This window comes from Schistocerca gregaria, chromosome 2, assembly GCF_023897955.1.
Source record: "Schistocerca gregaria isolate iqSchGreg1 chromosome 2, iqSchGreg1.2, whole genome shotgun sequence".
In the NCBI taxonomy this organism is placed as follows: domain Eukaryota; kingdom Metazoa; phylum Arthropoda; class Insecta; order Orthoptera; family Acrididae; genus Schistocerca; species Schistocerca gregaria.
In genome coordinates this window covers 513631574-513648336 of record NC_064921.1, presented here as the reverse complement: position 1 = coordinate 513648336, position 16763 = coordinate 513631574, and the positions used below count along the sequence as shown (strand labels likewise).

Below are 16763 nucleotides of genomic sequence, written 5' to 3'. Positions count from 1 at the left end.
ACTCCTGACGTCCATGGTGAGTTGCATCTTTGCAACCACGACACCATGCAGCGCGGTACAGAGGGTCCAACAACATGCTGGATGGACCGTTCAGGATTGACTCACATTCTCTTCACAGATAACTGTAGCATATGCCTTCAACTAGAGGTAACCCGGGTGAATGCCGTAGACACACTGTCCAGCGAGTGCAGCAAGGTCGGTTCCCTGCTGTTTTGGGGTGGCATTATGTGGGGCCAACGTACGCCGCTGGCAGTCAAGGAAGGCGCCGGCACTGCTGTACGATACGTGAATGCCATCCTCTGACCGATAGCGCAACCATATCGGCATCATATTGGCGAGGCATTCGAATTCATGGACGACAATTCGTGCCCCCATTGCGCACATCTTATGAATGACTTTTTTCAGGATGACATAACTCGACTAGAGTGGCCAGCATGTTCTCCAGACATGAACCCTATCGAACATGCCTGGGATAGATTGAAAAGGGCAGTTTGCCAGCCGGTTTGGCCGAGCGGCTCAAGGCGCTTCAGTCTGGATCCGCTCGACCGCCACGATCGCAGGTTCGAACCCTGCCTCTGGTATGGATGTGTGTGATGTCCATAGGTTAGTTAGGTTTAAGTAGTTCTAGGGGACTGATGACCTCAGATGTTGAGTCCCAAAGTGCTCAGAGGCATTTGAACCATTTGAAAAGGGCAGTTTATCTACGACGTACCCCACAACCACTTGAGGGATCTACACCGAATCGCCGTTGAGGAATGGAACAATCTGGACCAACAGTGCGTTAATGTACTTGTGGATAGTATGCCACGACGAATACATGCATGCATCAGTGCAAGAGGACGTACTACTGGGTGTCAGAGGTACCGGTGTGTACAGCAATCTGGACCACCAACTCTGAAGGTCTCGCTATATGGTGGTACAACATGCAATTTGTGGTTTTCATGGGCAATAAAAAGGGAGAAAATGATGTTTATGTTGATCTCTATTCCAATTTTCTGTACAGGTTCCGAAACTCTCGGAACCGAGGTGAAGTGAAACATTTTTTTTATGTGTGTATAAATGACATGCACTCTAGTATTGTGGGTAGCAATAAAACATCTTTTTCTGCTGATGACACTAGCTTGGTAGTAAAGCACATTGTGTGCTACATTAGCTCGGTTTCAAATAGTGCAGTTCATGATCCAAGTTCATGGCTTGTAGAAAATAAACTAACGCTAAATCGCAGTAAGACTCAGTTTTTACAGTTTCTAACACAATTCAACAAAACCCAGAATGGGCATGTGATTAGTGAAGCTGGACAGCTTAGATATATAGGTATCCAGATAGATAGTAAACCGTCGTGGAAAGCCACGTTCATGATCTCGTTCAAAGACTTCATGCTGCATTTCTTTACTATTCGAACGGTATCTGAAGTAAGTGATCGTTCGACACGAAAATTAGTCTACTTTGCTTATTTTCATTCGCTTATGTCTATGGTATTATATTTTGCGGTAATTCTTCCCATTGTAAAAGGATATTTTTGGCTCAGAAACTGGCGGTCGAGAGTTAAGTGGTGGACGTTCGCGAACCCCTAATGATCCCTGTTTACTAGTCTGTCTTTTTTTTATGCTGGCCTCTCAATATATATATTATTTACTGTCATTTCTTGTTAAAAATATTAGCTTATTGCCAATAATAAGCAGCTTTCACTCAGTTAATACTCTGCAGAAATCCGATATGCATTTGGACCGGACTTCCTTAACTCTCGTGCAGAAAGGTGTGCAGTACACCGCTGCATCCATTTTCAATAAGGTACCACATGAGTTCAATAATCTTAGCAGTAATCCACGAGTTTTCAAATGGAAACTGAACACCTCATGGGTCACTCCTTCTGTTCTGTTGGGGAATTCCTTGTAAAATTAAGCGGATTCTTACGTTACTTTGTTGATTGCGTGTACTTAATGGCTTGACTTTTTCTGGGGTCATAAACCACGTTCAGATGTTATTCACGCTAAACGTTGAGTAAGGAGAGAAGGAAACTAAAGCTCAGGGAGAAGAGATAAGAACACTGAGGTTTTCTCATGACATTATAAGTCTGTCAAAGGCAGCAAAGGACTTGGAAGGGCAGTTGTCAGTTGTACGGAACGGACATTGTCTTGAAAGCAGGATACAAAATGAATATCAGCAAAAGCAAACAAGGATAATGGAATGCAGTCGAATTAAATCATGTTATGCTGAGGGAACTAGATTAGGAAACGAGGGATTAAAAGTAGTTTATGAATTTTAGTATCTGGACAGTAAAATATTATGATGGTGAAGTGGATAGGATATAAAATGTAGACAGGCAATTCCAAGAAAAGCGTTTGTGAAGAAGAGAAATTTTTTAACTTGGAATATAGATTTAAGTGTTACTAACTCTTTTGTGAAGACACTCCTCTGGAGTGTAGCCATGTATGGAAGTGAAACATGGACGATAAATAGCTTAGACAAGGAGAGAAATGTGGTGCTACAGGAGAATGCTAAAAATTAGATTGGTAGATCATGTAACTACTGAGAAGTTACTGAATAGAATAAGAAAGAAAAGAAATTTGTGGCACAACTTGACTAAAAGAAGGTATTGGTGGGAAGGGTATGTTCTGAGGCATCAAGGGATCACCAGTTTAATACTGGAGGGATGTGTGAGGGTCAAAAATTGGAGAGGGAGATCAAGAGATCGAATGGATATACGCTGCAATAATTTTTCGGAGGTGAAGAGGCTTGCACAGGATTAAATAGCAAGGAGAAGTGCATCACACAAGTCGGACAGAAGACCACAACAACGACAGTAACCATGTGTAGTGCAAACTTAGTTACATGTTTATCGGGTTGCAACTCAGTCAATGTACGTTGATGAGAAAATTTTACCTCTTGTGATCAGTCTATAGCGTCTGACCTGCCAAATGCTGATTAAGGATTCGTCTGACGTCATAATCATGCTAATTAGTACGGTCTGTGGTTATTGGACTTCTTTATGAACATCTCCATATTAAGGCGTAAAATATGAATGGTGTGCAGCAGCACGTAAATGTTTGGTTTTCGTTATTACTGCTAGAGTTTCGGGTTATTTCCCGCCAAAGTACACAACTTGTATGACTTGGATATCAATAATAACAACGATTTCTAACAGACCATGTCCAGTCTAATGCAACTAGGTCTCGCGCGAGTTTTCCTCAGTGAAAAGAACTGTGTACACCTCACAATTATTTTAGTTGCTCTACAACCACGAGATAAAATTGTGTACTATACAGCTGCTGAAAACCATCAATAGACATTATATTGCCAACTATTCACTAGTACAAATTGGTTCAAATGGCTCTGAGCACTATGGGACTTAACTTCTGAGGTCATCAGTCCCCTAGAACTTAGAACTACTTAAACCTAACCAACCTAAGGACATCACACACATCCATGCCCGAGGCAGGATTGGAACCTGCGACCGGAGCGGTCGCGCGGTTCCAGACTGTAGCGCCTAGAACCGCTCTGCCACTACGGCCTGCTATCCACTAGTTTGTAGGGGCAACAGTGTATAGGAATTTTGTCAAGTTTTGTGTGGTATGTGTAGGCACCCTACTAAAGTGAATGTTCCCTTCTTTTCCAGCGCATCAAAAAAATGACGAATTAAAATAATGATTGGCAAAGTAGTTATCGAAAATGCACATTTCACTTGTATCCAGGAAATGAGACATAGCGCAGGAGGTACATCTGCATCTACATACTACGCAAACAACCACACGGTTATGGCGGTGGGCATTATGTACCATTGCTAGTCATTCACCTTCCGTCCCACTCGGAAATGGAGTTGGTGAAATACGACTGTCTATATGCTTCCGTATGAGCCCTGATTTCTCTTATATTGCGTTCTATGGTTCTTACGTGCGAAACACGGTAGTGGCAGTACAATCATTCTGCAGTCTGTAGCAAATGCCGGTTATTTATTCTATATCAATAGTGTTTCACGAAAAGAACTTCGTCTTCCCTTCAAGGACTCCCATTCGAAATTAAAGTACTCGCGTGTTGGCCGAACTTACCGGTAACAAGTATGCCATCACGACTCTGAATTGCTTCGATGTCTTCCCTTTAATCCGACCTGGTGAGGATCCCAAACGCTCGAGCAGTATTTACAAATGGGTCGCACTAGTGTTCTATAACCGGTCTCCTTTGCAGGTGAACAAGACTCTTCTAAACCTGTCCCAATAAAACGAAGTCGACAGTTCGCCTGTCGCACTGTAATCCTTCCATGCTCGTTCCATTTATATCGCTGTGCAACGGTATGCCTAGTTATTTAATCGACCTTTCTGTGTCAAGTAGTAAACAAATAATGCTGCCCGCATCTCGTGGTCGTGCGGTAGCGTTCGCGCTCCCCACGCCCGGGTTCCCGGGTTCGATTCCCGGTGGGGTCAGGGATTTTCTCTGCCTCGTGATGTCTGGGTGTTGTGTGATGTCCTTAGGTTAGTTAGGTTTAAGTAGTTCTAGGTTCTAGTGGACTTATGACCATAGATGTTAAGTCCCATAGTGCTCAGAGTCATTTGAACCAAATAATGCTGTATTAGAACATTATGGGAATGTTTTTCCATTACCTTATATATTACTACGTTTATAGCCAGCTGCCTTTCATCACACGAAGTAGAATTTTTGTGTAAGTCGTCTTGTATCTACCTACAGTCCAACGACGACGATATCCTCCCACTGACTACAGCACCATCAACAAACAGCCCCAGATTGCTGCTCAGCATGTCCGTCAGATCATTTATGCATAACGGGTGATATTGTCAACAGATTACAGTAATACTTAGGAAGAGTATTTTTTCGGAAAACATGCAATTTAAGATAGTAACAACTAAAAATAGGATAAATTAGAATGTCCGTGGTGTTTGTTGCAAGATTTTAGTGCGTGTCATTTACGAGATATCGTATTTGAAAAAAATTCCACATCGATACTTGTGATCACATATACTAAAGAACAACGCTAGAGCACACAATAGCTATGTGGATTCTGATCAGTAACGAGACAGTTGACCATCATAGGTTAAGTTCAAAATATCTACTGGCAGCAGCAATACAAGTTTCCTTCTAATATGGAGCGACTGCTGCACATATGCTAGCATGTCAGCGGTGTTCGAAGATGCTGCATCGTTGCATATCACCGGGTGCAGTTGGTATGTCATTGTAGACAGCGTCTTTCAGCTTTCCTCGCAGAAAAAATGTCTACAGGCAACAAACCTGGGGAACGGGTTGGCCAAGGTGCAGATCCGCTGCATCCAATCCAACGATTTGGAAACAGTTCGTGACTATATGGTGTAGTGCCTCGTGCACTATGGCCTGGATAGCCATCATGTTAGTAGCACAAGTTCTTCTTAGTCTGCAGAGGAACGTTTTATAGCATCAATGGAGAACGCTCTATTAGGAGGCTCCGATACTTGTGCGCGTGCAATATCCCGTCTGTGAAAAACGGGTCTGGGAGGTGATGGTTCACTCTCCCGCAACACATGTTTACACTCTGGGGGCGCTGACATCCTACCTGAGGAATGCACCGGGGATTGTCAACAGACTAATAGTGCCTGTTTCGGCGGTTTACCTGGCCATGATTGGTAAATGTGGCTTCATCACTAAGGAAGATACATGACACATGTGGAGCATTCCGTTGCAATGACCATGTGCAGAAGTTAACACGATTCCCAAAATAGTTTCCATGCAGCTCTTGACGTAGAGAAATGTGAGAGGGGTGGAACCCAAGTCGATGAAGAATGCGTAGATCACTTGCATGACTCACGGCACTTCCTCGTCCGATTGCGCAGTAGCTAATGTGCGGATCAACTGCAACAGCAGCAACAAGAACATTAATACTCCCTTGTTTTGTCGCCTTTTGTTTCATTCTGTTGCGTTGTCTAGGTGTTACAAAATAATTGCCGAGATGTTGGGATATTTTGCCGCACACACCGTACTAGAACGAAGTGCATTCTTCTTGCACTCACCATACACCATGAGCATGTCGACTTTTTCTGTATTTGTTAATTCCATCGTTCACTAACAACTTACTGTTTGGACTGTGACACATTAACTGACTGACATCGTAATGTAGTCAAGGAACACATAAGCACATTGTCAGCAAACATAACAACATCGTTCTTTGCAACTACGTAGGTTGAATTACATTCTGTTAATACTTGTTTCATAGATCATGAATATGACGTTTCGTAATCATGTCGAACATGTCAGTTTAACATACGTTTTCATTGCACAGTGCACTTTACTTTTTAATTTCGTATTTTTTTTACAGTTACTACTTTATAGCTAAAAATTCAGCTATTGAGTAGAAGAAGTTGTCATTTAGAAATTATTCTAATTTGTTTTTAAATGTTGATTGGCTATCTGTCAAACTTTCAATGCTACTTAGCAAATAAACAAAGATTTTTGTGGCGGCATAATTGACCTCTTTTCGTGCCAATGTCAGATTTATCACAGAATAGTGAATATTACCCTTTCTTGCAGTGTTGTAGCTATGCACTTCGCTATTATTATTGAACTGAGATGGTTTATTAATAACAAATTTCGCAAGCATATATATGTATTGCTAAGGTACTGTGAATATCCTGAGTTCCTTCGATAAATGTTTGCCAAGGTAATCTTCGGTGGGCTCCAGCTATTATTCTGATTACACACTTTTGCGCAATGAATATTTTTTTCTCTTCGTGATGAGTTACCCCAAAGTAAGATACCATATGAAAGCAGTGAATGAAAATAGGCATAATAGGCTAATTTACTGATATGTTTATCACCAAAATTTGCAATAACTATAATAGCATAACTAGGTGAACCTACCTGTTTCAGCGCATCCTCAATGTGTCTTCCAATTCAATTACTCATCAGTGCACACACCAAGATATTTTGAATATTCTGCCTTAGCAACAGACTTATGTTCAAAGTGTATATTTATCAATGATGTTATGCCACTTACTGTAAAGAACTGAATGTAATGTGTTTCTTCAAAATTTTATGAAAGTGCGTCTGCAGAGAACCACTCAATAATTTTCTGAAAAACATTATTTAAAATTTCCTCAGCTGATTGGTGCTTGTTGGGTGTGATTACTATAGTTGTTTCATCATCAGAAAGAACTAGATTCGTATCTTCATGAATTTAGTGTGCCAAGTCATTAATACATATTAAGAAAAATAAGGGACCCAACACTGTATCCTGTGGAACACCATTCTTGATACTTCCCCAGTTTGGAGGACTCTGCTGATTTTTGCGGACTATCTGTACTGTTAATTTCAACGTTCTGCATTCTTCCAGTTAAATATGAAATAAACCATTTATGCAGTGTCCCATTCACACAACAATACTTAAACTAATGTAGAAGAATTTCATTAATCACACAGTCAAAATCCTTTGAGAGATCACAAAATATCCCTGTGGGTACTGTTCGGTTACTCAGAGTATTTAATATCTGATTAGTGAAAGTGTATGTAGCATTTTCCGACATTTTGTTAGTACTTAATTTTTACAAATATGTGATGCTATTCTTGAATACATTACTTTTTCAAGAATTTTGGGTAAAGCTGTCAGAAGTGAGATTGGGATGTAGTCGACACCATCAGACCTATGCCCTTTTTTATGCAGTGGTTTAACAATAGCATATTTAAATGTATGTGGAAAAGTGTCCCATTTCAGTGAGCTACTACAGACGTGGCTCAGGATCCTACTTGCCTGTTGGGAACAAGCTTTTAGTACTCTGTTGGAGATGCCATCAGTTCCATGTGAGCTTTTACGTTTGACCGCATTTATTATTTTCCTAATTTCAGTGCAAGAGGTAGGTTGAATTTCAGTTTTATCAAAGTGCGTAGGTAATGCCTCTTCCATATACTGCTTTGCATTTTGTAATGAGTAGCTTCATCCTATTTTCTCTACAACACTTATAAAAAGATTAGTAAAAATGTTTTCTATTTGTGACTTTTTCTTAACAAACTTTACATTGAGTTTGATAGAAATACAGTCTTGCCCTGCTCCTCGTTGCCCTGGCTCCCTTTTGACATGATTTCAAATTGTTTTAGTTTTATTATAAGAGGTGTTAATATGAGACATAATACACATACTTCTGAACTTTTTTAATAACTTTTCTGAATACAGTGCAGTAGTTTTTACAACGTTTCACTGTTTCTGGATCATTATTCCTTCTAGCTCAAGTACGATATCTCGTAAACTACTAGAACTCGAATCGTGCAACAAACACCACTGATATTCTACATTATCCAAATTTTAGATTGTTGATGTCAATAGGCATTGTTTCATTTAAAAAAAGTTTATGTTTTTACAAAAAATACACTTTATAAGCATTGTTGCACCTGTTGATTGGCCAACAGTACGAGCCCCTGACTAACACTCCATTCTGCGAAAACCGCCCATGAATAGCACTTTCCGGGACCGCAATATTTGCAGTGGAAGTTTTAGGTCGTTCACCTTGAGTAGACAATAACAGCAGCCCTATCTTCGAGCCACTAATATATCTGGGAATCTCTTCCGTATGCTCGTATCTTCGATTTCGGAAATCTAGGAATCTTCGTATTGCCCTCCATCCTTAGTTCGCAGGATATCATGTGAGAAAAAGGCAAACTGAGTTTCCCATGAGCGATGCTTTTTAAAACCGTGGTGATTCGTGGACAGAAGCTTCTCCGGCTCAGAAAACTTTATTATATTCGAACTGAGAATATGTTCAAGAATTAAGCAGCAAATCGATATTAATGTTATTGGTTTGTAATTTTGCGGACCCTTTTCCTTACCTTTCTTATACTATACACGAGTCAACTGCGCTTTTTTCCGGTCGTTTGGCTCTCTGCGCTGGGCGATATATTCACGATAAATGCAGTCTAAGTAAGGAGCCAAAGCCGTAGAATGCTCTTTGTAAACTGAATTTGGATTCTGTCCGGACCTGGTGACGTATTTGTTTTTCATTCAGTGGCTTCTCTGCGCCACAGATGCGTATTAATACGTCCTCCAAAAGGAACCTATGAGATGGTCAGAGTATGGTATGATTGCACGATTCTTCTGGGTGAAATGTTACTTAAATGCGAAATTGAAAACTTCATCTTTCACGTTGTTATATTTTATTGCCACACAGTATTTGATAACGAGTGAATGGATAGAAGTCTTCGAACCGCTTAGCGATTTTACGTAGGCTCAGAATTTTCTCGGGTTCTCGGCTAGACCCTTTGCTAAGAAATGACGATAATAGTTGCTGTATGCTTAGCGCTTCGATCGTTTTACAGACACCCGAATCTCTAGTAACCGTGGGCTGTCATTTGCGTTCTTTGTTTTGAAGCGACAGTGCAACTGTCTCCTCAGTGTTTCAAAAAGTGAAGGCATGCGACACTGCTGATGGTTATCCGTCATTCGAATGGGTTAAGCTCGGTGACCTCCTTGGTGCTCTTCTTCACACTCTCCCTTCTCTCATCACCACCAACATGAACATGACAGTACGCCACACACACACACACACACACACACACACACACACACACACACACACACACATTACAGTCATCTTCACTTCACAAATGAACTTACGAATCCAGCTCACATATTTCGCGACGGAAACGTGCCTGCAGACGCGGAAGATAGAGGAAACCTTTCTAGTTACGCGGCTGAACATGCCCTTGGGAGTCTCCCTGCCACTCATGCCATACGACTTTACTTTCTTTATGTGGGCGAACCACAAAGTTCCACAGATGCCTCCAGTCATCATTTTGCAGCAGGATGATGCCCCACTATCATGGGGATGTTACCACATTTCACCATGAGGCGTTTCCTGAGTATTGAATCGGAAGTGGTGGGTCCCATTACCTTCCCTCGTCGGTCCCCTGATCACACTCCACTGGATTTCTAAATTTTAGTGCAAGTGGAACATTGTTTACACACCAAGCGTTTGAGGTATGGTAGATTTGAGACAACGCCGCAGTAGAGGCCATAACACTTGTGATGATTATAAGCAGGTGGCGAGAAGTGGAGTACTGTTACAGTAGCTGTCGAGCTAGAAACTGTGGCGTCTTTGAACTGTAAAAGCATGCATAAAAATGTTTGAGCTCCTGTGTACAATGTTGGACAAATAAAGTTATAAACCTTAATAGCTGCTGAAATATAAACAAATGATTTTGTTTACCTCTAGCCCACTTTCCTTGGTTGCTGTTTCAGGATAGCATCGTGAAAATGACCTCAGCACAAAAGTGGAGACTGGAAGATGTCTTCAAGTGGTCTCCTATACGTTTTGCAGAGGAGACAAATGCGTGGGAATGGATAGAGAAAATGTTGGAAAACGGGTTGTCAGCAAAGGATCTCACAACCACGAAGAGGAAGCTGTCCGATTTGGAGACGGCAGTCGCGTTAGTGCACGTCTTCTGCACGGGCGGTTACCTGCGGCTGCTGCGGCTCGCACTGTCAGTGGACCCGAGATTGTCATCGGCGAGTCTAGACGGGAAGGGATCGACGCCGCTGCACGTGGCAGCCGCGAACAGGAGAGACGCTGCAGTGCGGCTGCTGCTGGACGCGGGCGCCGACTGGGAGGAGAGAGACGGCCTCGGGCGCACGCCGCTCCACGTGGCCGCCGCCAGTGGCAGCATCCACGCCTTCCGGCTGCTGCTGGATGCCGGGGTTGACCCAGAGGTTCGGGACGCTGAAGGAAACACGGCGGTGCACTTCGCTAGCGAAGTTGGCCACACGGGTATCCTCAAGGCGCTGTACGAGAGGGGCGTGTCGCGCTGTCTGGTCAAGCTGCAGCTACTCTTGTCAGCTGAGAGTTGCAACGTGGAGGGCGTGCGCCTCGCTCTGAAGCAGACTTCCAGCTGGGGTGGCGCATGGAGTGACTTGCACTGCGTGGCGATCAAGGGCAGTGGCACGGCTGTGAGGACGATGCTGGCTGCCGGCGTCGACCCGAACGCCCGCGACGCTAACGGCGACACCCCGCTGCACGCCGTGGCGGCCGCGGGCTGCCCGGGGGCGGCGGAGGCGCTGGTGGAGGCCGGCGCAGACGTGGACGCGGCCGACTCGAGCGGCTCGACGCCGCTGCACTACGCGGTGCGCGTCGGTAACCTGCAGGTGGCGCGCGTGCTGCTGGCCGCGGGCGCCGACGTGGAGGCTCGCGACGCCGAGGGCGACACGCCGCTGCTGCGCGCCGCCGCCAGGGGCTGCCCCGACGCCGTGGCCGCACTCGTCGCCGCCGGTGCCAGGACCGACGCCACTGACGCCGCCGGCAGGACCGCCGCACAGGTGGCCAGGCTGGTCGGCTACAACGGGCTCATCAGTGCCCTACTGGACCGCGCTGACAACCGCATTCCTTACGCCGTCGATAAAGCGCCGAACGCTGCCAATGTGATCCTGCGTACAGAGGGACTCGTAGATGTGTCTTAAAACAGAGCTGCTTACTGAATGGCACCTTCTCACAGTTGTTATGTACGAGGGGCGTTCAATAAGTAATGCAATACATTCTTTTTCTGAAAGCAGGTTGGTTTTATTCAGGATTCCATACACCATATTATTCCCCACTCCTTTGGCAACAAAACCCTGTTTTTCATCATAATTTCCGGTCAATGCGACGCCATACGCCACCTTACTGGGACGGACCGTACTCCAGCAAGGTACCATTCTACAGGTCGACGTGGCAGCCAACGTCTTGCTGCATCAGTATCGTCCCTGTCATTCACGAACTGCTTCTTGCGGAGTCCATCCCTTATTGGCTCAAACAAGTGGATGTCAGAAAGTGCGAGATCTGGGCTGTGGGATGGATGACGAAGAACAGTCCAATGAACTTTTGTGGGCTCCTCCCATGTGTGTAGACTTGTGTCAGGCCTTGCGGTCTTGTCGAAAAGGAGGAATTCGTTTGCATATTTGTGGCGACGAACACACTGAAGACCAACATTGCAGGAGTCACAGCTGTGTGCGGCCAGGTGGCATGTGGAACTGGTTTTCGCGATCTTATTGCGACGATGACAGACGTCGCGCCCAACGACTCACCGTGCTTTTGTTCATTGCGATGTCTCCATAGGCATTCTTCAAGTGCCTATGAATATCTATTTTCCGTGGTTTTCTGCCAAGAGGAACTCAATGACAGTTTTGTGCTCGGAACGCACCTCCTGTACCAACACTATATTGATGGCTACTTGTTGTGCCGTCACCTACTGGAAATTCATGAAACTATAGGGGCTGAAGCGGGAAAATCCCACGATGTCCCGCAACAAATTCCGCAGTTTGTCAACAGAAATTGGCCGAGAAAAATGTACTGCATTACTTACTGAACGCTCCTCTTAGCTCTACGAAACCATTATCACATTGATCATTAGAAATCCAACCATTCCCTCTTCGAAAATTTTCCTCCTACCTAAATATTACCCACCACTTCCAATTAAATGGCATTACTGGTATATTGCAGCACCAACACCAATAAATCCTCCCAACCCATGACGCACAAACTCTTCGCATCCAGTCACAACGCAAATCCGGCTCACACTTCGAAACTTCATGAGATGTACCATCTAATGACATTAGTTTCCCCCTGTTTTTGTTGGCCTCCTACATTCTCGGACGTACCACTTTGTATCTCATCTCATCATTTCGTACCCTCTCTCCTGAAATAATTACCCTCTCCAGGCCGTATCAAAATAGTCTTTCTCTACTCGGATCTCGTTTATGTCCGTGGCATCTTACGTCTTGTAACTTATCCTCTTCCCGTGTACAGGGTGTCCCAGGAGGAATGGTCAGCATTCAGGGATGTGACAGAAGCGATCGTTTCAAGCACAAAAAAAGAAAGAAAGAAAAGGAAAAAAATAGAAATTCTTATCGACTAACGCTCTATTCCAACTTGTTTCAGAGAGGTATAACCCATTTAATGTACGTCGTTGTTTATTTCCTATACTGTTCAGTACGTTGTCAGGTTTACACACGTACAAGAATCAGTAAATATAAAACATGTGGTTTACAAAGCAACAATTGAAGAACATGTATTTTTAACTAATTCACCTTCAATGATTATCGTACGTACCGTATTGTACAATTCACAATAAATATTCAAGTATATCAAATGCATTTGTGCACTTTTGAAAGAACATGTTGTTTTGCTTGTCTGAGTGCATCTGTACTTCGCCTAACTAGGTCGGTAGCGTCCATGATCTTATCTGGTATATTCATGTGTCGTTTGTACACTATATACCTTACCCAGCCTCATGAACAAAAATCGAATGGCATGAGATCTGGCGATCTTGGTGGCCAGTTAACTGTACTACCACGACCAATCGACCTATTGGTGTAGATGTTCCCGCAAACATCTGGTAAAATGTTGAGAGACTTCGTCATGCTGAATGTACATCGCAATCCGCGTACCTAAAGATACCTTATCGAGGTGTATAACAAACGAGTTAAAAAGAAAATGCAAGTAATTCTGTCCCGTCATTCGCTCCTGTTGAATGACCGGATCTATGAATATGTTACCGATCATGTCGCACCTAACATTGATCGAAAAACGCATTTGGAATTAGGTTACCACTGCAGCACATGGGTTTTCCTTTGACCACCAATGATTATTAAGTGGGTTGTTGGGAGAGCAAGACACATACATGCGCGCCACTAGCCGAAAAATAAGTGTACATTAAATGTGTCCTACGTCAGAAACGATCCAGAATGGGGCATATGCCATATGAAGTTATGTGTTTGAAATGAGGGCCCCTGTCATATCCCTGAATATTGACTGTTCCTTCAGATATACCCTGTACATCACCACATTTAACCGCAGTATAGCATCCTCCCTGTCGGTGCCCTACATCTGCACTTTCTTGGTGCAATTTCGCCACTAGATTATCATTTGATCAATACCACTCACTTCATCACTTGTAAATGTCGGTAATGATAATCCTGATGACAAATAGGTTAACATGTGGTACATATTAGATGCTATTGTCCACTGTCTGAAGTAAACAAATGTCTCATTTCAGACTTTCACTGCTATTTTTCTTGATTTGAAGCATCTCTCTGGTGATGAATAGAATATTTGCTGAGCTTACCACTTAATAATAATCAAGAAAAATAATTTAACACTTAACAAGATATGCCGGCAATCATACACCTCCACAATCCACGCCCTATCGCGGTTGAATGCAACTAACAGCTGCTTCAGGACCATTAAATTCGTCTTGGCATCAACACATCGAATCGCATAAAACGCAGTGTGTATCTTTCTCCGCAGCTGGACTTGTTTCCATCCCTTCCGCTCATAAGGCTTATGTTTAGACGTTAAGTTAAATTATCTCACCCCCTCTCTGTCAAATCCTTGCTACTGTCCATATTTTCATGCGAAACGCACACATCGCTATTGATGTACATGTCTTACAGTTTATTCAGACGCAGCCTTCCTTTTTTCCGACTCGCTATGCCTATGACGCAAGTCCTCAACCCTACATTGACACACAGATCAACATTGTTCTCATCCTGCATTTGAATCATATTATGTAATTCACACATGTAACAAATCACCACATACTACATGTAAATCACAAAATAAGAATTAATTTTATTCCAATGTATGGGATTAATACCAATATTTCAAATTTTTAACATATGTTGTAATTAGTTTTAAAAACTTGGTCGAAGAACAGTTGTATAATTGTGCCCATGACAAACCACAACGGGCAAAGAAGGATGAAACAGCAATTAATAAAATCTAATGGTAACATGTTGATGATTTCTTGTACTATATTTCAGAATAGTCTCCGGGAACATCCGTTTCCATTTTTCTTGACGCAGCAGTACGGTAACTCAGTAATAAAGAGTTAGAATCGGTATGTGTGCGGTAGATGTACAGAAAGTTAAGAATAAAGTACTCAGGTCGCCGCAGAGTTGTAGGAAATGTAAGCACGCAGAACACATTTGCTGAACATCTCAAAACTGGAACCACACTCCCTCCTCCCCAGCTTCCGCCTATGGTCTATAAACGTAAATACACGCGTTCAAATTTTGAACACAGGGAAAACTTCATTTACGTTACAAATGCATCGGCAAGAGACAATAAAGTCTCAGTGATCATAGCTCACTCTGCAAGAAATGAGCTTTTCGCACGTTATGGAAGATCTCAAACAACGCTCACCGAACCAGTGACATTGCAGTAGATAGAAGATTTAAGTTTAACCTACCTCTGTTCTTCTTTCGCTTCTGAGTAACCCCTTTCCTGCCACTGCTATGGTTCGTTATACTTTTTTGTGATAAACATACATTTTATTGTAATTACTTCGTAGAGATCAAAACGATATACCACAGTTCGAGCATTAAAGATGGAGTTAGCAATAAATATGAGCCTAAAGATCCAAAGAAGAAAAGAACATAAAAATCGTGAATGAGACTTATAATGGGGGATCAAAAAATTTCTGTTCGAAAGACGTACAGTGCAGAATCGGTATGCCAATAAGGCAGAATCGCCGTAAGTATTGAGGCAATCATCCATAATCGCATGGGGAGAGATTAGGGCAATAGGGCTGTCACTTAGGATTAATTGTTATTGCCTATAACGGATGAGGCTGACCTCCCAGATAGACCGTCGTCTTATGCCGAATTACCAGCAGCACCGAATGTAGGGCATCGTTGCGCAGCGGTGGTTTTCTACAGATATCCTGTATCATACACATTCTTCATTTTCCGGTGGATGTATACCAGTGTTTGTCCTTCGCAGCTAAGACAAAAATAACAGAACTTTGGTCTTGTTGGGCCGCATTTGGTAATAGCTCACGTTTCCACATTTACCGCTCTCATATTAGAAAGACACGAATGCCTCACTCATCTCTTGCCTACTGCACATATCCGTGCTTATATACCCATATCGAAGTCGCGGTATATTGTATATATGTTGAAGCAACGTCCTCAAACGGAAACATTTTGATCGCTACTTATAATATTACAGTTTCTTTCATTGATACAACAGGTTGTAAACTTGAATGGTAAGTTTGTATTATGAATGCGATTAAATGGTTCAACTGGCTCTAAGCACTATGGGACTTAGCCGGCCGCTGATGGCCGAGCGGTTCTAGGCGCTTCAGTCTGGAACCGCGCGACCGCTACGGTCGCAGGTTCGAATCGTGTCTCGGGCATGGATGTGTGTGATGTCCTTAGGTTAGTTAGGTTTAAGTAGTTCTAAGTTCTAGGGGACTGATGACCTCAGATGTTAAGTCCCATAGTGCTCAGAGCCCAACTATGGGACTTAACATCTGAGGCCATCAGTCCCCTAGACTTAGAAATACCTAAACCTAACTAACCTAAGGACATCACACACATCCATGCCCGAGGCAGGATTCGAACCTGTGACTGTAGGAGCAGCGCGGTTCCGGACTGAAGTTCCTAGAACCCCACGTCCACAGCGGCCGGCTGAAAGCGATTAACACAGGGTCGAAGGATCAGAACTTCTGTAGAGGTATAAGGAATAATTAAGCAACGATGGCTCGGTACTCAGAAGGCTGCAGTGTGGGTAGGTACACTGGAATTGGTAAGAAGTTCTGAAGCTTTCTGCCGCTTTTTTTCAGTACCGTCGCAGTTTCGCTGTGTCCAACAGCTGATGACAGCCGTTTCTATGTATATATGTATATACATACTCGCTAAAATATGAGAAAATGGGTCTAGTGAGGAAATCAAATTCAAAACGAGCGTAAGAATAGCTATCCGAGAAACGTAACATAGATTCGAAAGCAAAATATTACTTACAGATTTACCGAAATTAAAGTCTTTCCGG

The 16763-nt window shown here is 43.1% G+C and overlaps 1 protein-coding gene across 2 annotated transcripts in view; it reads left to right on the top strand.

Annotated features, from left to right (window-relative positions):
- LOC126329457 (ankyrin repeat and protein kinase domain-containing protein 1-like) overlaps nucleotides 1–14727 on the top strand; it is a 138186-nt gene extending 123459 nt beyond the window's left edge. For both annotated transcript variants that reach the window (XM_049996158.1, XM_049996159.1), the window contains exon 2: nucleotides 10202–14727. In XM_049996158.1, coding sequence (XP_049852115.1) covers nucleotides 10202–11413 — 1212 coding nt within the window. In that variant the 3' untranslated portion in view covers nucleotides 11414–14727. The remainder of the gene's footprint in view (nucleotides 1–10201) is intronic.
- Nucleotides 14728–16763: the final 2036 nt, after the last annotated feature.